The 21425-nt window shown below is 41.8% G+C and overlaps 1 protein-coding gene across 4 annotated transcripts in view; it reads left to right on the top strand.

The window, feature by feature from the left end:
* HACL1 (2-hydroxyacyl-CoA lyase 1) overlaps nucleotides 1-21425 on the top strand; it is a 41057-nt gene that overhangs the window by 16236 nt on the left and 3396 nt on the right. For 2 of the 4 annotated variants that reach the window (XM_083705870.1, XM_083705869.1), the window contains exons 3-16: nucleotides 4629-4669; nucleotides 5348-5428; nucleotides 6424-6496; nucleotides 7669-7746; nucleotides 9299-9393; nucleotides 11695-11807; nucleotides 12782-12917; nucleotides 14645-14750; nucleotides 15344-15427; nucleotides 16288-16389; nucleotides 16870-17024; nucleotides 18154-18312; nucleotides 18419-18526; nucleotides 20127-20313. In XM_083705870.1, coding sequence (XP_083561996.1) covers nucleotides 4629-4669; nucleotides 5348-5428; nucleotides 6424-6496; nucleotides 7669-7746; nucleotides 9299-9393; nucleotides 11695-11807; nucleotides 12782-12917; nucleotides 14645-14750; nucleotides 15344-15427; nucleotides 16288-16389; nucleotides 16870-17024; nucleotides 18154-18312; nucleotides 18419-18526; nucleotides 20127-20313 — 1518 coding nt within the window. Of the gene's footprint in view, nucleotides 1-4628; nucleotides 4670-5347; nucleotides 5429-6423; nucleotides 6497-7668; nucleotides 7747-9298; nucleotides 9394-11694; nucleotides 11808-12781; nucleotides 12918-14644; nucleotides 14751-15343; nucleotides 15428-16287; nucleotides 16390-16869; nucleotides 17025-18153; nucleotides 18313-18418; nucleotides 19707-20126; nucleotides 20314-21425 lie in introns of all 4 variants that reach the window. The other 2 variants (XR_014556824.1, XM_083705871.1) reach the window with 2 other exon arrangements.

Raw genomic sequence — 21425 nt, 5'->3', positions numbered from 1 at the left:
TTGTGGAAGCTGCAATCTGTTACAGGAAACCCAGCATAGGGTGGGACAGAGGGCTTCTTAACATTTTCCTTGTCTTGCATCCCACCCCCCAACAAAAGAATGCATCTTAGTTGCTTCCCCCCAAGGGAAAAATACTGTAATTTGATCCTAATAGTCCCCCCCCCCCAAAAAATGAGTATGAATGTAACAACTCTGGTGGGGTATACTCTGAGAAGTATGATGTGACCAAAGATTTTCTGACCACTCTGATCTCATGGCTCACCACCTCTGTTTCCAAAATGCAATAAATTGCCTTTGTGCTACAAATATTCTCGATTACAAAAAAATGTGTGGCATATAATATGTACACACACACACATATACAGAGAGAGAGAAATTACTGTATTTTTCCATGTATAAGACTAGGTTTTTTTTACCAAAAAATAAGGTTTAAAATTGAGGCTCGTCTTATACACAGGTAGTGCTGAGGGGTGTTTTCTTAATTTGGAGTCCCCAAAAATAGGGGGCGTCTTATACATGGGGGCATCTTATACATGGAAAAATACGGTAATTTACCTGTAAATGTTTTTGAGAACTGTCCCGTGCTAATAAAGGTGCTAATAAATTTTAACATTTGAAGAACCCAAACTGACAACTTGCTTATTATCAGAGGGCAGAGTAGCAGGAGGTATAGTTTGTTTTTTGAGGTGGCTCTGGCTGAAGCTTTCCATAATTCTTCCCGGTGGTGCCACATGGCAGGATACTGTATGTGAATTTCATTGAGTTACAGCAGCATAAGTTTAAAAATTGCGCAACCAGAGGCAGTGCTGACAAGATTGCCTAATTGCAAGGGAAAGTGCCATTCACTCTACCTGCAAAGTTTTGTGCGTTGCTTTAGCTTGTCAGTTTCTTTGACAATGTGTCGTTGCCATGGCACTCTGCTTGTGAGGTACAAAGAGCCTTGCTAATGAAACGCCCACTCCATATATCTTTAAACATTTATACGTTGCCATGTTTTTTTTCCAGAAGGAGAAGGGAAACACATGTCACATTAAATTGCCTTCTGGTTTCTGAGTAGTAATCATTTTCTCCCCTCTTATGTTCGTCAAAGGTATTATGTAAAAATTGCATTCTCACCCACCATGTTGAATCTAAATTGCTACCTCAATATTCTACTCCTACGCTAAGCGCCATGTTGACTATTCATTCCTATGCTTTCTGGACTTACCTATTATTGGTTATTTAACCATTCCTGCTCATCCCTGCTCACATATGTGCATATATTTTGGGGTAGGGATTGAGGGCTTTCTATATGTAGAATATATTTACATCTATTCTAGATAACCTTTGTGGGGAAGATTGACCCTTTTATCAACCAAACTGCTTGAATATACTCTGCAATGCCATAGGCTCTCATATAAATTGGTGATATTATTAGTTTTGCCCAGTGCATAGATTCTTGTTTGGAATATGACACATCTAGCTCAGGAGAAGTTGCACACCTCACGATTCTGCTAAATTTGCTCCTCATCCCACCTGCCCATAGCTGAAACTTTTTCCTTTTTTTGAAGGGAAATTCCCTTATTCCAAATAGGATTCCTCACAAGAAAAGGGAAAAGTTGACAGCTATGCATCTGCGAGAGCCTGATGTAATAGAAATTCTAGGCCGCTGAGGTGAAATTCTAGGCCGCTGAGATGAGGAGTAGGTGTGTGTTTGCAGTTCACATAAAGCCATGTTTATAATCGAAGAAGGCACTTAACCTCCTTTTTATACGTGACCGCAGCAGCTAGAATAGTCTATGCGAAAAAGTGGAAAGAAAAAGAGGTACCCACGAAAGAAATATGGCAGAATATACTGATAGAATTAGCAGCCATAATAAAAAAATAAGAAATAAAGATGAGATGCAGTTAAGAGAAGAGTGTGAGTGTTTTGGAGAATATCTTAGAGGCTACTATACTCAATTTAACCTGCAAGTAGGAGTTAACGTATGAGCATCAAATAATACTAAATAAAGACAAAAATGGGTGGATTATCAGAATATGCAGAAGATCAAGGTTAGCATGGAGAGATGGGAGTCTTAAGGAAAGAGATAAGTGGATTACAAACTCTTCCAGTACGCGGTCACGGCAGCCAGAATTGTGTTAGCTCAGAGATGGAAGCAGGAAGAAATCCCAACGGTGGTAGAGTGGAGAGCAAAATTAATAGAATACGCCGAGCTGGACAAACTAACAGGGAAAATAAGATACTTAAAAGATCAAAATTTTATTGAAGACTGGGGGAAATTCGTGGGTTATCTGGAGAACAAATGTTTTGTAAATACAACGTTAGTGGCATTTAAAGAGGCTTTGTAAAGAGCTAACAAGTATTGTTTAATTGAAACAATGTAAAAAAGGAGGTACGAATGGCAATATGAAAGGATGGGATGTGACTCTAAGACTCAAATACGAATGAATGTCAACATCGCTGAAGGAAGTCCAAAATGATAAGAAATGTCGAAACTCGAATATAATGTATATATAATCGAACTCAATAAAATTTTAAAATGCAAAAAAAAAAAAAAGGAAAGAGATAAGTGATGGACAATGTGTTGTATGTATACAAGTTGTAAAAAATGTATAAATAACAATAAAAAGCCATCTTTTTCATGTTTAACTATGGCTTAATGTGAATGACCACCATGCTGTTCCCCACTCCTGGCTTCACTGCTCTGACTTGTGATGCTTTTTGAACCCAGACTTGTGGTTCCCTCCATCCCCCAACAAAGCAGTAAACCAAGAATAAACCTTGGCTTCCACTTGGGGTTTGTTTGGCAAAAACCGTGAGTCTAGGACAGGTCCAGACGATATAACAAGCCAGCACTTGTGGCTTGTTGCTCCTGGTACAGTCCTGGTACAGCCGAGGAGGAATGAAGTGGGAACTTAGAGCAGCCTTCAGTGTCACTCTTGTTGATTTGTGTCATAGTAAGCACTAACTATGGTTTAACAGGAGGTGCAAACCAGGCCAATGACAAATGATACTTTAAAACCAATATTTTTCTGTTGGGGTAGATGGAAGCTGCCTGCTCTTTTTATTATTGTGATGAAACAGATGGTATAGAAATAGTGGACAGGAACAACCCTTGACATGCTTTGGAAAATTATGTCAGCCTGTCTTTGGTGCAGTGTTTCCCATTAATTCAGTGTGGCAGTTTCATTATCAGTAGTAAATAAGTTTGACATGCTTGCATGAATGTAACCATGGTATAAATGGGGGGACTGCTCTGGCAAATCTTTGTTGTCATAATAACTTACCAATTCCAATGATTTAACTGCATTCTTGATGTTTCCTATGTGAACACTGAAACAGAGAAAGTGATGAGTGAAAGAGAGAGAGAGAGAGAGAGAGAGAGAGAGAGAGAGAGAGAGTGTTTGCAACCATTTCACACATTTTTATTTTATTTACATCCTTATTTTATTTCTATAAATCTGCCTGGTAGCACTTTTTACTGGATGGCTTACAGCATAAAATAGTAGACTACAGTTTTAAAATGTGGTATAAAAAACTTCCAGCAGAGAGAGGGAAACAGTGGTTCAGAAGTCAGGTTTTCAAGGGGCCTGGGAGCATGATAGTGTCTTTACTTAGGGGTGAAGTTACTATAAAAACAGCACAAGGCAAGCCTCCCTGGGAATAGTGTTACACCTCAATGACCTCAATTTTCAATGACCTCAAAAAATGACCTCAATTTTCTTTTAACCTAAATTTTATTCCTCTGAGCTGTGTCCCAATCTGAGTTGCATCAACTTTAGTTGTGCAGTTTCAACTACTCACAGAACAGCTGGAAAGCAAAACAGGAATTATTGAGTGTTCGGTTATAAAAAAAAAGTAGCCCCAAACTGAATTCATTTGTTGCATCTACTTTAATATTTCTGTAGAATAAGGTCAATTGTAACGAAACAGATAACATTCTCGTGTAATAGTTTCTAGACTGAAATAGCTGCCCACTCGAATCCAAGTAGTGTAGTTTTGTTTCCGCAGTGCTGATGGAGCATTTTCTACCGTCCCCCGTCCCCCGCCTTGTTTAATTTCCCTACTGTTTCTCTTGGATGCCATCTGCTGGCATATGGGGAAAAATAGTCATAGAAGTAGTCCAAAGTGACTTTCCATAATACTGGTTGAAAAAACGTGCAGAGATTTCCATCTGTGTGCTTGCATAACACTTGTTTATGCAATGCTAGTACAAGCAATAGCACCTGGGAGATCTGCCTTCAGAGGAAATGTTTCTGCTATGCAAAATGTTGGGTGATACCCTTGACTGGACAAATCTCTCTTTTTGTAAAGGATATGGGTCATCTACATGGTGCCCATGGGAGTGCGGAGGCATTCCCTTCTGCCCGTAGGTTCCACCTCCCCCTGGCCCTCTCCAGCTGAAATGAGTCTTAAAAGAACCTTTCTATTGTAGCTATGAAAATCTGAGTTCAGAAGCTGCGTCAATTCTAGTTCACATGTGGACATCTTTGTGTGCTGAGCATAGTCCATTTACTTCAATTGAACATCCGTAGGAAGTCCTCTCAGCTTACTAGTTGGGGGTGTTTAAGGGTGACATTTTGCTATAACTACCAAAATCCCATTCACCAGCTTGCTGATAAATATTTGTTTTATTTTTCAATAGGCTGCCTATGCTGCCTCTGCAGTTGGGTATCTGACGGGCAGGTAAGGTGCTTCCTTGTGTTGGTCTTCAGAGTCAGCAATTGTTTGAAAGGCAAAAACAATACTGGTTCTATCATCATAATCAGGAATTGATTTCTAGGACTTTGTAGTTGCCTTCCAGAGTTACAAGCTTTCACTGTTTGTACACCAGTGTTTTGCTATCTGTATGCCTCTATCTACTTGACACTTTACAATGTTTTCTCTACTGCAAATCTCTGTATATGTGCAGTAAGCGTTTTTCTCCATTAGTAAATAAAAGGCCACTTTTAGAAAATGTAACCTAAACAAACGTAAACAAAAAGGATGAAAAGGAAATGGTTGCTGAAGGTCCTGAAGTTTTCCATTCTACAAAAAGAATATGCACTTGCACATCAGCTTCCATGAGAATTTTTGGGGTTGTGGCCAATACTAAGGAGATACTTTCACAGAAAGGAGTCACACCCCTCCTCTCTTACTCATATGCACATACTTCCCCAGAGCCTCTCTGACTTTCCTGTATGGTTTGTTGATTAAAATTTGTAGCCTGCCTCTGTCCTTCCAAATTAATTCTTCAGCATGACGTCCTATGACAGTGTTTCCTCATTATGCATTTAGACTAATTTGCTCCCCCGTCTACTAAATCTGTATGTTCATTCTATATATTTTTATATACCTTCTTTGTTTTTCCCCCTTTGTCTCTAGGCCTGGCGTGTGCCTTGTAGTTTCTGGTCCTGGCCTCATACATGCTCTAGGTGGAATGGCAAATGCAAACATGAATTGCTGGTAATGAACTTATGTGTGTGTGTTTTTTATCGACTGTTAGTCCAATTTCTAATTAATCTGAAGTTACAATACAAATCATGTGTTGTGAAAGCCAGATAAAATGTCATTTTTCTTCTGCTTCTTTACTCTCTCTCTGTGTTTTAAGCATGTAGGGCATTGCGCTAGGATAGCATATAAATACATATGGTGACTCGTCCATAGATTTCAGATCTTTTTTACAGTGGCCAAGTTCATTATCATACAGGAAAAGAGCTCGATAATTTAGGAAATATATGAGCTGAGCCATGTCGGCTATGTGACCAATATAATCACACCATAACTTGGTTTAAAGACGTTGTTTATAACAGCATCTTATCCTTTAAGTGCCATGTCTGTAGCACATGATAACATTATCGCTTGGTATCTATCATATCATCTGGTAGGGTAAGAGGCATCTTGTTTATCCAGTCATAAAAGAGGAGGCAAAAATCTCTTAATCTTTTTGCAGAGCCAATTCAACCTTTCTCTGTGTGTGTTTCCCTCTCAAAAAAAACCTGCCATCTGTAATATTAGGCAAACTGGTGATATGTTGAGTCCTGTATGAATCTTGTTTTGAAGTGATGAAAGCTTGCAAGGCCAAATCATAAGTAAGATAGTGAGATTGGGCCCAAAATGATGATGGTCCTAATTCAAAAGATCCTCCCACACAGCAGCATTAATTGGAGTCATCATCTTGGAAGTGCCAACTACCTTTGTTGGAAGGCAGGACTAGATTCAGCCTTCTGTCTCCCCTCTCCTCTGACTCCCCCAACTGCTGGTGAGTCTGTCAAAGCTGAGCATGCTTACAATTTCTTAGAAGATTCCTGGGCCCAATCACCATGGACTGCTGGGTACCAAATGCTGGGTTTCTGCCATGCTGCCATTTTGCAGGATCAAGGTGAAACTGTGTGTCGGAATCTTGATAATTCATGACCCCTGGTTCCAAGAAATGTTTCTCCCCCCCCCCCTCTCCCCAGGCCTTTGATTGTTATTGGAGGTTCCTCAGACAGAAATCAAGAAACGATGGGAGCTTTCCAAGAATTTCCACAGGTACACAGCTTGGTCACTTTTCCCTCCGTAAACGTGTTGCATGAAATGGTTTAGGGTATTCAATCTGTGGAACTGGCACAGCTACAAATGCCACATAATACCCACTCCACATATGTAAGAAATTGACCTTTTAAGTGTGGCGGCACCACACTTTGAAACGCCCTGCATAATGATATCAGGTAGGCAACTTCACTGTACTGTTTTTGGCACCTGCTGAAACCATTTTTGTTTAGACATGCCTACCCAGAAATCTTGAATGCTGGTATGTTTTTAATTTAATTGTGGTTTTAATTTTCTGAACGTTTCACTGGATTTTACTAACAATTTTATTGTTTCACTCTTTTTGAAACCGCCTTGAGTTGTTTTACAATCAAGTGGTATATAAATGTTAGAAAATAAAATAAATATATATGAAATTAATGATTGAGTTTATTTATTTTATAAAATATTTTGTTATTCATTGTTGCTGTTTAATTTATGAATCATTTTCCTTGAGGCATCCCAAAACAATTTACAATACAGCATCAACGTGTATAAAAACTATTGCATATACAAAACCAATTTAAAACAACTACCATCTCAACACATATATAAAATCACTTCAGATTCAATACAGATGCCAGCTGGGATAAAGATCTCCACATAGAAGGCTTGTTGAAAGAGGAAAGTCTTCAACAGGTGCCAAAAGGACAATAGAAAAGGCATCTATCTGATATATAGTGGAAGGGAGTTCCAAAGGTTAGATGCTGCAGCACCGAAGGCCCGATTCTGACATTTTGCAGAACGGACATCTTGATAGGATGGTATCTGTCACATGCCCTCTCTAGCAGAAAGCCCCAATTGGTTGGATTTAAAGGCTGTTGTGTTTTTATGTAGAATCTTTCTTTTACTGAATATTGCATGTTAACATAGCATTGTCTGGCATCAGCTGTGATGCCTAATTTTAGAGGCTGCATGGCACTGAATTCCAGCTCCTGCAGAGCAATAGCCAGTGAGGGCCACTCCTGTCATTCCCCACTTGTGGACTTTCCCTTTGGACACTGGGAAACAGGATGTTGAGCAAACCTTTGGTTGGGTCCAGCCGAGCTACTTCCTTTCAATAAAACTCATGCTGTGAGAAAATGAAAAACAGGTAAAAGTTGGCTTTAGCATATGTGTTTGCTTGAATCTAGGTTGAAGCTTGTCGGCTGTACAGCAAATTTTCCGCCAGACCCAGCAGTCTTGAAGATATTCCTGCTGTAATTGAGAAGGTATGAAGCAGTTGAAAAGCATTGATGCTTGCTCCTCAGCATTCAGCTCTGTAGGCCAGGCAACCAGCAGTAGAATACAGCGGTACCTCAGGTTACATATGCTTCAGGTTACATATGCTTCAGGTTACAGACTCCACTAACCTAGAAATAGTACCTCAGATTAAGAACTTTACATCAGGATGAGAACAGAAATCGTGCTCCGGCAGTGCAGCAGCAGCGGGAGGCCCCATTAGCTAAAGTGGTGCTTCAGGTTAAGAACAGTTTCAGGTTAAGAATGGACCTCTGGAACGAATTAAGTACGTAACCAGAGGTACCACTGTATTACAGGGGCAGTACATTATAGTAGATCGTAGGTGACATCCTGATGGAACTGGCACACCTCTCACTGGTACATCTTGAACAGTAAGTTGTAGGATCACCCTATAAATGTAGAAAACATCCAATGCTTTTGAAGAAGTTAATACTTTACATGTGCTATTTTGTATATATAGTGGGCAGTGCAGCCCTCTGCATGTCTACTCAGACGTAAACCTCACTGATTTTAATGGCATTTGCTCAAAGGCAACCATGTGTTATATAGGTAAAGGTTTGCACGTTCATCTCGCTCTATAGGCCAAGGGAGCTGGTGTTTGTCCGCAGACAGCTTTTTGGGTCATGTGGCTAGCATGACTAAGACGCTTCTGGCGAACCAGAGCAGCACATGGAAACGCTGTTTACCTTCCCGCCGGAGCAGTCCCTATTTATCCACTTGCACTTTGACATGCTTTCGAACTGCTAGGTGGGCAGGAACTGGGACTGAACAACAGGAGCTCACCCCGTCGCGGGGATTCGAACCACTGACCTTCTGATTGGCACATCCTAGGCTCTGTAGTTTAACCCTTAGCGCCACATGCGTCCCTTTTTGTGTTATATAGGACTGCAGCCTAAAAGTGGAAATAATACTCCATCTGCTCTTAGAAAAACCTCTTGTTCATTTTTGTGAACACTGCATTATTCTCCCAAGATATATATCCTATACAAAACACGCATGGAGTGCTTAACGACACTCTATAATCCTTCCAGTTACTCTCTCATGGAGTAGCCTTGCAGGTTTATTTTTGTGGCTGACGCATTTATTCTCTAAACTTTCCAGGAAACAGTTTTGTAAAGTTTCGTGCTACAACTGCCACGATTGTTTGAGCCACCGTTTGAGCCTTTAATCAATAGGAGTTTCAAGGAGTGTTGGCTCAGCCGATGGCATGCGCTGGAACAAAAAGAATCCAGAGAAACTGAAGAACAGCTCCAGGGCATTTACATGGGGGTCATGTTATTTTAATAGGCAGTCAGCAGGAGATTTTGACTTGGTTACTCCAGATATAACAGTGGCTACAGATGGCTGCAAGCTGAATCCATATGCTTTCTTGTTCTCCAAGCTGGATAATAAGTTTAGCCATTGCCTACAAATTTGGGATGCGTTTTACGAAATCTGGTGGTGTGTTTTTGTTTTGATTTGTTTTTAAAAGTTTAATTATTGTAGTACATTTATGTTCTTTTCTCTCTCTCATCAATCTAGGCTGTCAGAAATAGCATCTACGGTCGCCCAGGTGCCTGTTACATTGACATACCAGGAGACTTTGTAAATATGCAGGTGAAGAAGAGCTCTGTCAAGTGAGTCCTTTATTATTAAGATGAGTGCTTGTTTCCTTTTTTTAAAAAAGGGTGGGTGTGCTCAATTGTCATTTATGCCCCACGGAGAGCCTCAAGGTCCATAAATAGCAACACCCTAGTGGTACCAGGCCCTAAGGAAGTTAGATTGGCTTCAACCAGAGCCAGGGCCTTTTCAACTCTGGCTCCGGCTTGGTGGAACGCTCTGCCTCATGAGACCAGGGCCCTGCAGGATCTGATTTCTTTCCACAGGGCCTGTAAGACAGAGTTGTTCCGCCTGGCCTTTGGCTTGGAGCCAGTTTGATTCCCTCCCTCTCTTTTTTCTTTTCCTTCTCCTCCTGCGAGGAGGCTACATTTTAATATTTTAATGTTTCAATATTTTAATGTTGTAGTTTAATTTTCTTTTTAAGTTGTAATCATTCAACTTGTTTTTATTATTGCTTGTTAGCTGCCCTGAGCCCAGCCTTGGCTGGGGAGGTCAGGGTATAAATAAATATTATTATTATTATTATTATTATTATTATTATTATTATTATTCCCTGTGTTTGAGACCCCTGCAGGGTTGTATTGCTAAGGGAAAGCATAAACTCTGCATATTGAACAAACACAAGGAATTCCTCATAGTAAAAGACACTGAAGAGATATGGGTGTGATCTGGCAGTAGCTTCCTGATCAACTGGGATCTGTTCAATCCAGTGGATTCCAGTTTACTTTCCTGAAATTGCTACTTAGCACACGCCTTTTAGGGAAGCTCCCATCTTGATCACCCTTAGTCTGGTGCCTTCCAGCCGTTTTTGTCTACAAGTCCCACCTGTGCTACCTGAGACCATCCAAAACATGGAGGGCACCAGGTTGGGAAGGCTGATCTAGAATAAGACAGGGAAGAACTGAGCTCACCATTATTAGGAAGAGTCTAAAGATCTGGAAGAGACTCAAGCATATATGCCACTGAACCAACGTTTAAATGGCAATCTGTTAAATGGTGAGACAATGCTGACATGAGACGCTACAGTTTAACTGTTGTTTTGAGTCCTATATGATAAATCTAGGGTGAGGAAGCTTTTCTGGCATGTGGGCCTGATTATCTCCCTACCCACACCTGTTAGTCATCAAGCACCACAGTGACGTCAGGTGATGCTAAGCTTTGAAGCCCTGTCTCCGGGCCTTCAAAGCGCAGTGCCAGACTGTTTGGAAGTAGTGTCATGCCTTGCTCAATCTCCCACCCCACACTGTTCCCTAAACTTCCCATTTCAGAAGTTTAAAGAAGCAGCATGGACCAGCTTCTCTAAACTTTTGATTTTGGAGGTTTAAAGGACCATGCCAGTGGGGAGTAAGCCTTGCTCTGTGCCCACCTTAAGGTCTTGCTTGTTCCCTGCCCTTAACCACCCCACATCTGACAGCAGGTATGATGTCAGGCTTAGGGCACCTGGGCATGGCTTCGCCCAAATGGGGAATGACCATTGGCCATTCTGACTGCAGCTGAGGAGAGTTGGAGGGCCACAAATTCCCCATCCCTCTTTGCACCCAGCCACCTTCTGACTGCAGTTCCTCGTGCTTCATTGAAGGTTATTCTGGAACATTCCCTGACTTCAGTGAAGGCCTTTATGGTGGGGGAAATAGGACATTGGAGACTGCAGTGGTAAAGCAGAGGTTTGGTGCAGAAACTCCAGAGCTCACACAGAGAGCCACCATTTGCAGCTCTTTTTACAGTCTTGTTTCTTGAGTAATCATTGTGAGGGGAAAATAACCCTCGCCTGTATTTGACAGAAGTAAGCAAAGGAAATAGTGGGAAGTTGAAACAACAACAAAATGCATACTTTGTTGAAAACGTTGTGTTCCAGCTGTTTGAAAGAAATTGGCTTAGGAAGGAATGTAGCTGGTGCCATTCTGCATGTGGCTTCCCACATGTTGCGAGGTAGAATGTGCAATCTGTATTAAGCATAGACTACGCTGCAAAATTGCTGGCTGTGGACTACTAGAAACCTATTACGGGGTAAGCGTCTGTAACAAACATATAATGAAATACTTGAGTTTCTTTTGGAAGCCATTTGTGTACGTTGGTAGAACAATGTTGCTCAGTAGAACAACATCTGAAGTAAAACACAAAGCAAAACTCGTTCTGTTTAAAAAGTGACTATAGTGACTCTTAATTTCAGGGTTGTGAGTTTGAGCCCCATGTTTGGCAAAAGACTCCTTCATTGCAGGGGGTTGGACTAGCGATTCTTGTGGTCCCTTCCAACTCGACAGTTCCATGTCTTCCTATTTCTTTTTTGAAAACAATGGCCTTTTCATTCTGCCTTCCAGATACATCGAGTGCTGCTCAGCACCTCCCATCAGCATGGCTGAAGTGGCCGCTGTTTCCAGGGCGGCTTCATTCATTGCACATTCCAGAAAGCCACTCCTAATTATTGGCAAAGGTAATCGTCTTTCAAGCTTACGGCTGGTCGTAAAGTACAGCGAGGGGGGGAATTACCTTCTGTTGCCATGTTTAGACTAAATGACAAATTCTTCCTGAACGTTGGAGATGAACCCCCTTGAGAAAAATACAGCGGCCTCTATTCAACGTCCCTTTGTTTATGCAAGAGACATAAGAAGAGTCCTATTGAATCACACCAAAGATCTATCTAGTCCAACATTCTGTTCCCTCCTTGACGAGTCAGATGCCCATGGGAAGCCCTCAAGCAGGGCACAAGCACAGTAGCCCTCTCCGCTCTTATTCCCCAGCAGCTGGTATTCAGATATAGGTAAAAGGTACAGGTAAAGGACCCCCTGGACAGTTAAGTCCAGTCAAAGGCAACTGCAGTTGCAGCATTCATCTTGCTTTCAGGCCTAGGGAGCCGGCGTTTGTGGCCAGCATGACTAAACCTTTTCTGGCACAACGGAACACTGTGACAGAAGCCAGAGCGCACGGAAACACCATTTATCTTCCTGCCACAGTGGTACCTATTTATCTACTTGCACTGGTGTGCTTTTGAACTGTTAGGTTGGCAGGAGCTGGGACAGAGCAACAGGACCTCACCCCATCATGGGAATTCAAACCGCCGACCTTCTGATAAGCAAGCCCAAGAGGCTCTGGTTTAGACCACAGCGCCACCCGTGTCCCGATTCAGATATATAGTAATGTGCAGCTATTGCAACTGGTACATATGGCTAACCTAATCCTCCCCGGCTAAAACTGATCACTGGCCAACTGAAAATGGATTTGCTGTGAGGAACGTATGACCCGGAATGCTACAGCTACCTTTGCCAGTTTTAAAACTAATTGATTTGTCAGTAAGTGTAAGTGACTTCTGATTCTTACACGTTGGGGGGGGGGTAATTCTTCATCTGACAGGTGCAGCTATGTTAACAGTGTCAAGGAATCTCTTGTGGTGGTGGGTGTCTTTCTCAGGTGCTGCTTATGCACATGCTGAAAACAGCATCAGAAAGTTGGTGGACCAATGTGGGCTTCCATTTTTGCCTACACCAATGGGGAAGGGAGTGGTTCCTGACAACCATCCATACTGTGTGGCTGCAGCCCGATCTAGGTAAATATATGAATCAGATCTTCCCCTCTTGTCCAACACCGTAAGCTAAAGCATATATTTCTTGATCCCTTAATATAAAACACCAAATGCTTCTGCTTACAACTGAGTGTCAGGAAAGTAATCCAAGAAAATTCAAATGGAACCCTTCTGAATTTTTTTCAGCCTTACCAATATGGGACTTATCCATGCAGATGAAGAGTTATTTTAAGCATAGTCTAAAGCAGGCTTCCTCATGCTTGGCCCTCCAGATGTCTTTTGGCCTACAACTCCCAAGATCCCTAGCTTGCAGGACCGGTGGTCAGGGATGACGGGAATTGTAGTCTCAAAACATCTGGAGGGCCAAGATTGAGGAAGCCTGGTCTAAAGTATGAACTGGAAGGTGTTTAGTATGTTCAGTACACTGTCCTCAAAGCTATGAAATCATGACCATTAGTTGCCATTAGGTTGGGAGGAAATTTCCAAGTGGCTCTGTATCTCAGGCCCTTGTCAACCAGGGTAATGCAGTGTGAGGTGACAAACACAATATTCTACTGAATGCAGAATTCAGGTCCTATGTCACTATACCTTTTTATTTAGAGAAGCGAGTTTCTAGATTCAAATACTTGAAAGCTTGGACATTGTCCGTTGATATATCAATATTTCCTGTTGTGGCGTTTGCCATCCTAGGTGGGTCATAAGGAAAGGTGTGAAGTGATTGGCCAGTGGAAGCCCAAGGGGAGGAGTTAAAGTTAGAGTTGGAGTTGTTGGGAAGTCAGTTGGGAGTTGGAGAAGGACGAGGGAGGATAAGTCTGTAGGTTGGTCTAGTTTTGATATGAGGGAGTGAGAGAAACTGTTAGGAGGAGTCAGATAGACATTTGGGATAATCAGTTAGAAGTTATTAGGAAGGTATAGGTCAGTAAAGAAACTAAGATTAAGAAACTGACAAGAAAAATTATCTGAAACCATAACCTTGTTGATGCTTATTAAACAAACTTGCTTATTTGATTTAATGTTAACAACTGTCTGGACTCTGTGTGTACCTGAGAGAAACGGGTTGGTGGCAGCGGGGAAGTGATCATAGTGGTGGCACAGGGATCAATAGACCGTCAAATGTCCGGGGACCCTTTGTGATCGCCACACCAGTCATTTGGGACTTCAGTGCCATGCATCATTCCTTGTCCCTCTCTATAACTAGAAAAAAGAGGGGGGGTTTGCAATGTATACAGTGTACAAAATTCAGCTTTTCTTAGTGTCAAATTCGGTTTATTTTGGTAGGCTTTTAAGACTCTGTGTGCAGTCTTAAATCTTGTGCATAATATTTGCTGTGCCAGTGAGTAACTGGCATTTACCTTCAGTTTCCTGTAAGCAAACTGTTAAGTGCCTGTCTTTATTCTGGTTAATGTTTTTACTCTCTATAATTGGTTTCTACGATGCTTCAGTAATATTTGAATGACTGAAATGTTAGAGGGACATCACGCTGTGACGCAGCATCTGGGTTGGCAGAATTGGTGGCTGGTGAAGCAGCAACCATGTGTCTCCCAGTACCATGGCAGTGCAGTCTAGGAGGTGGAGCCTGAATGAGTGAGTGTAACCTACAGATAATGTGCATGGGAGTCGGAAACAGTTTTCCCAGGGTAAAATACATCAAAATTTGAACTTCTGATTTTTCAAGTGTCTTTTTAAATCTTAGTTCTAACGTGTACAAAAATAATAACCATCAAATTCTTTTCTTTGTTTCTAACTATTAGGGCACTGCAGGGAGCTGATGTTATAATATTACTGGGTGCCAGATTGAACTGGATTCTACACTTTGGTCTTCCTCCAAGATTTCGGTCAGATGTAAAGATTATCCAGGTATTCAAACAGAACCATAAGAAAGAATCCGTCAGGGGTATGGCACAGTCTAGGGTGACTGGTTATTCTACAACTAGGTTAGTGGGATTTTCAGTTATTACATTTTTATCACATCCTCCATGAGGCTCAGGGTAGCATATACACTTAGCTGAGCTGGAGAAGAAAAGTCCTCTCAAGTAATTAAATCAAGAAGTAATATATTATCCTTGATGTAGAGTTTCCTTGAAACGCATCGGGAGCCAGTTTGATTTGCGCAACTGTTTCTTCTTTTTCCTGCCTTTTTCTACTGCCAGGTTTGATCCTTCTGCTGCATATTTTGCTCTTGGGGGCAGTTTGTCTCACGCAGCGTGACGGTTCTTATTATGCTGGGTTTAGTACAGCAGGTCCAAGCAAGGTATAGCAGGAGAAAGTTAACTTCTGGGGGGAAATAATGAGTGTAAACAAGCTGTTCGTCTTTCTTGCTGTGAGCTGAAAAGAAATGCGAAGAGATGCATTCTAAGAGAGAAATGTTAGTGTGAACATTACCTTGTAACTCTCTTTGCTGTTTGCCGTAATCAAACCTACGTTCAGGTTGTTGTCTTTTTACTTGACAGGTAGACATTTGTGCAGAAGAGCTGGGGAATAATGTGAAACCCGCCGCAGCCTTACTGGGTGACGTGAAAGCAGTGACAGAGCAGGTAATACATGAACATACAGAGACCTTTTTATGTTTGGTTGGATTTAGGAATTTATAACTTGATTTTGAGCCATTTTTGGCTAGTGTGCATTATCAGTTAATTTCTTGGGGGCAAACCTCACGCTGATATATTGGGCAGGAGCCGATACCCACACATCATAGAATCATAGAACTGTGGCGTTGGAAGGACCCTGAGAATAATCCAGCCCAACCTTCTGCAATGCAGGAATATGCAGTTGTCTGATATGGGGATCGAACCTGTAACCTTGGCATTATCAGCACCACACTCTGACCAACTAAGCTATCCAGGCATGTTAATATCCCATCAATATATACCTCATCAACGGGTAGAGATGGGGTGACTAATTTGTGGTGGAGCTCGGTAAATCCCAGCCGGAATGGCCAAAGATCAGGGATGATGGGAATTTTGTTTATTTTATTTTATTTCTATACCACCTTCCCAACCTAGCAGTTCGAAAGCACGTCAGAGTGCAAGTAGATAAATAGGTACTGCTCCGGCAGGAAGGTAAACGGCATTTCCATGTGCTGCTCTGGTTCGCCAGAAGCGGCTTAGTCATGCTGGCCACATGACCTGGGAAAACTGTCTGCGGACAAATGTTGGCCCCCTCAGCCAGTAAAGCAAGATGAGCGCCGCAACCCCAGAGTCATCCACTACTGGACCTAACAGTCAGGGGTCCCTTTCCCTTTCCCTTTATACCGCCCTATACCCGAAGGTATAAGACAGCAACATCTGAATTACAGTGTGCTTGTATATTTTATTTAAGGGGCATATCAACAATAGTTCAAAGGGGCAAAAAAGCATGATGCTGTTCTATGGTAACAGTTTCGCTATTCTCTTAGCTTTTTGATCAGCTGAACAAAATGTATTGGAAATATCCTTCAAGTGCAGAGTGGTGGAAAGAACTACGGGCAAAAATGAAAAGCAACGAGGAAGCATCCAAGGTACTACTAGCAATTTGTATCAGTAAAAATATATTAGGGTTGTTCTTATGAAATTAAAACTGCACTTCTGTTAATCTTTGTGGACTGTTTTCCTGTATTAAAAAATAAATTAAAAAATTCAGTACCTTGGAAGTTGAACAGCTTAGTTTCTGGATGTTTTGGGTCCCAAACATCACAAGACTGTTCTGGTTTGCGAACTATTTTTGAAAGCCAAATGTCCAACGGGGATTCTGCGGCTTCCAATTGGCTGCAGGAGCTTTCTGCAGCCAATCAGAAACCACGCTTTGATATTTGAATGTTTTGAAAGTCAAACAGACTTCCGGAACGGATTCCATTCAACTTCCAAGGTACTGTACTTCAAGTCTATTTTCCATAAATGAATCAATATCAGTCATCTTTTCACAATCCTTACAACTACAGCAGCCTTTGGATCAGTAGCTCGTCAGAAGCTCTTTTATTTTCTTTGCTTTCCCCATTAAGGCATTAGCACTATGCAAGCACCTACCAATGAATTACTATCAAGTATTCCACCATATCAGGGAGCTTCTGCCAAAGGACTCCATTCTGGTTAGCGAGGGAGCAAACACTATGGACATTGGCCGCACTATGCTTCCAAACTATCATCCTCGCCACAGGTAAAAAAAAAAAAGTTTCCTTCTGTCTTTTAATTTTTAATTACAGTTCTATGCTTGGGTATTATTTTATGGCTCCATCTTCAGCATAGATATTCATCATTGTGGTTTGCAGGTCAAATGAAATCTGGTCTCGGGCCAGTTTTTCTGCATCGTATAATGAATTCTATTGACCTAGAGCAAAAAAAAAAAATCATGCTCCAGAGTATAATACTTCTAAAAATCAATAGAATGGGTACTTTCTTAGCAACTGAAGAATCTTCTTCATTAGCTTTAGATGTCTGTATCTACATACCAAATCTGTGAAAAAGCATCAGAATGCTTCAGGTTAGAGTCTGGCATCTGCATGCTATATCTTAGAACTTGAACAGATGCTTTCTCAGTGTAAAACTTCAATTTTGAAATTAGAATTTTGGGTCAGCAAAGAACCCTGGAGAAACAGTGGGATAGCCCGGAAGAAATATTTGTGGAGAAATGTTTGTAGCAAAGATATTTCTTTGCCATAACCTTCATGTATTGTGTGTGGCTATTTAAACACAACAGATCTCTCTCTCTCTCTCCATATATATATTAATAGGTATTACAAGGCACTTTTCTTATTTCAACTTTAATTTGAAAGCTACAGTGCTAATGCCATTGTTTTTTTGTTGTGTTCAAGCTCCCAGCTGATTTTTCCAGGGCATTACACACAGAATAGATTTCATGAACCTTTTTGTTAATGACCCGAGAAGCCTATGAAATTGCCCTAACTATTGACATGCTTTTATTTTCCTTGCGGTACAAATCTCAGAGGGAAAACAATGGTTGCACCCAAGCCTTGAGCAGCTTAATCCAAATAATTAGCATGTGCTTTGTAATGCCAGGAATTTAACTCTGAAAACAGCTAAAATGACAATGTTGTAACTTAATGACTGTAAAGAGGCCTTTTCTAACTACCAATTCAGTGTAACATTCATTTATCAAACATTTACAAATCCACACCTTATTCACTTCTGTTTGGGAATACATGCTGTATCTCTTATTTCTGAAGATATCCTTTGCCACTTTAATAAGGCACAAAGGATTTGAGTTAAGAACAGCTGGCAGAAAACATGTGTTGGAAGAAAAGACAACAGACTTTCTTTGTTTCTAGGCTTGATGCTGGTACCTTTGGCACCATGGGAGTTGGGCTAGGTTTTGCAGTAGCAGCTGCTATGGTTACTAAAGACCATAATCCTGAGCAACGTGTCGTCTGTATAGAAGGAGACAGTGCCTTCGGATTCTCTGGCATGGAGGTAGAGACCATCTGCAGGTAAAACCTTTGTCTGATCCAACTTTTTAAAAATGCGGTGGAGTAGCCAAGTTTCCCCTGAATATGACACCATTCTGAATGCGTTTCTCTTTGGGATTCACCGCAGATACCATTTGCCGATCGTCATTATCATAGTCAATAACAATGGTATATACAGTGGCTTGGATCAAGATACGTGGAAGGAAATCTTGAAGCTGGGAGAACCTTCTGCATGGTGGGTACATCTGTGCTGCACTTGCTCAGCTGATTTATTAACGTTTTCCTGTTACAAATTGGAAATTGTCCGTATGCCAGGGTTCTAGTGTAAAACAATAATCATAGTCGTACATCTGTAGACATTGCCATTTCCATATAATAGAATCTCCTGGGTGTTACCACCCCTAATCAAACTCCAGTGAGATAATTGAGGTGTTGGGCTCCCATGATATATACAGTGGATGCTTGGGTTGCGAACGTAATCCATACGGGATGCCTGTTTGTAACCAGCAGCGTCCGCAACTCGCAGTGGTGCATCTGCACCATAGCTGTCAACCTTCCATTTTTTTGCAGGAAATTCCCTCATTCCAGCGCCATTTCCCACTGCTTCCCAGATTGTTACATATCCTGTATACTGTCCCCGGGACAAGTGAGGCTGCTGATCCCTTATTTTCAAATCTGAAAGTTGACCGCTATGGTCTGCACACACGTGGGTTGCGATTTGGCACTTCTGCGCATGCGTGACCGCCAAAACCCAGAAGTAACCCGTTCCAGTACTTCCGGGTTTCGGCGGTCCGTAACCTGAACAAATGTAACGTGAAAAAATGTAACCTGAAGCATCTGTAATCCGAGGTATGCCTATAGTTGTGTAGATCACACGGTGGTGCCACAGACTGTGGGAAAGACAGCAGTACAGTGCACACTCACTCATTCTAGTGAAAGGTGACTGTGGTTTCTCTGGGTTATTCCCTGCTATTGGGAAATCGAAAGGAGAAGAGCATGGGCAGCCAGGGAGGAGGACTCTGGCAGCACAGGTGTGTTGAGCTCTTAGTGAAGAGCATCCTGAGGTCATAGGGGAAGTATTTCCATAAGCTTTGTGTCAACATTCCAGAGGTGAAAAGTTACACTCTGTTTCCAAGCATGCTCATACAGCAAAATGCTCAAAGGGCAGAAAAGGAAGTGAGCACAGTCGTGCCCACACAGATAGAAAATTTGCGAGCCAAGTGTGTGAGACAGATGCCCACCACAAAAATACCACAATTAAATCTTTAATTATGCTGGCTTTTGTCCAGTGAGGCACTATTTCATGTTGTCTGGGAAAGCTACAGAGATGTGCTTAAGTGCTTTGTAGAAATCATCCAGAATGCTTTGCAAGTGAATGGAAGAGATACAAGGTCTCCATTACAGTGGTACCTCTGGTTACAGATGCTTTTGGTTACAGACTCTGCTATCCCTGAAATAGTACCTCGGGTTAAGAACTTTGCTTCAGGATGAGAAATCGTGCGGTGGTGGCACAGTGGCAGCGGGAGGCCCCATTAGCTAAAGTGGTACTCCAGGTTAAGAACAGTTTCAGGTTAAGAACGGACCTCTGGAACGAATTAAGATCTTCACCCGAGGTACCACCGTACTGGGGGTTTCCTATTCATGGCTAAAACCTCCACTGAAATAATCCTTGAATGCTTGCACAGTAATTAAATAGGCCCTGATCTCTCTCCCTGAGGCACAGAAAACAATTAGTTTCTCTTGCTGGGCGCATTTATCATATCAACGAAGTGACCTTTTATGATGCCAAGGAGCTTTCCTTGAGCAAAGCTAGACCTCTTTTTGCTTCATTTCAGCATTCCTCCCGTGTCTCTATTGCCAAATGCTCGCTATGAGCAGATTATGTCTGCCTTTGGTGGCAAAGGGTACTTTGTGCAGACCCCAGAGGAACTGCAAGCTGCCCTGAAAACAAGCCTGTCGGGAAAGGATGTGCCTTCCCTCATCAATGTCATGATCGATCCACAGTCCGAGAGAAAGCAGCAGGTGAGTGTCCATTTTGTTCTCCCATTCTGTGTAAGCAAATCATCACTTCCTGTGTTAAATGGAGTAACTCTTTCGATAGTGAAATATCTGTATTAAAGATTCGATAGCATCTTGGTAAGCTAAGCCTGCTGCTTGAGATTTCAAAGTAGAAAAGTTGGCAGAGAGCACGACAAAGCAATATTTACTCTCAACAATCTCCGTTATTAAACCAGCAAATAACCTGGGAGAGCAAAGGGGGACAGGATAGCAAATACTTTCCTCAGTCTTTGTAATGGGAAAATAACTTAACAGGTCAAACCTCGGCTTCAGTTTTGTATGAATTTCTATTTTGCACAATCCATATGCCTGCCAGATTTGATTTTTCTTAAAGGAAAAATTATAAACAGTTATGACTAAGAACGGGCACTCTGAGGACTCTTTTGGCTGGCTGATCTCCCTAACCCGGATTTCCCCAGTTCTGGTCACCATTCATTATGTTTCTTTAAAATGCTTCTAGTGGTCACAGAACAGCAAAGAGAGGTACCAATGCACTGAACAACAACATTCCAAACCTTGTAGACTGTATACTAAAACATTTATGTGCACATCTGTCTGTGTCTGAGAAAGGGCCGTAGTTCTGTCTTTGTATATTAACCTTTGTAATATAACGTGTACAGACACTTGTCCACTAGGGTTACTTTTCATTTCATTCCCCTACACTTCCCAGGAAGTGTTGTGAGACAGTCTGGCCACAGTTGGGCATCCATGGGTCAGGGCCACATCGAAAAGGAGCTGCATCCATTCCTACAAAGGGAAATAAACACAGGGAATGTTCAATTCACGGCTTTTTATTGGAGATTAGGTGTTACAGCACACCCTCATTGCCCCAGCCAACACTGTGATGCCTCTCAAAGACAATTTAGCACCCAGGAAGTGCAAACCAGCACTCTGTACTTTTCCAAGCCCTTCCCACCATTTTGAGATTAAGTCAAAGAAACGCACCAAAGGAAGTCTAGTTTGTAGTCTGGTTGTTGATTTAGAGCATGGGTAGGCAAACTAAGGCCCGGGGACCAGATCCGGTCCAATCGCCTTCTAAATCCGGCCCACAGATGGTTTGGGAATCAGCGTGTTTT

Source organism: Podarcis gaigeae, assembly GCF_964106915.1.
Source record: "Podarcis gaigeae genome assembly, chromosome: 12".
In the NCBI taxonomy this organism is placed as follows: domain Eukaryota; kingdom Metazoa; phylum Chordata; class Lepidosauria; order Squamata; family Lacertidae; genus Podarcis; species Podarcis gaigeae.
The sequence above is the reverse complement of the archived record's forward strand: the minus strand, read 5'-3'. Positions and strand labels throughout refer to the sequence as shown.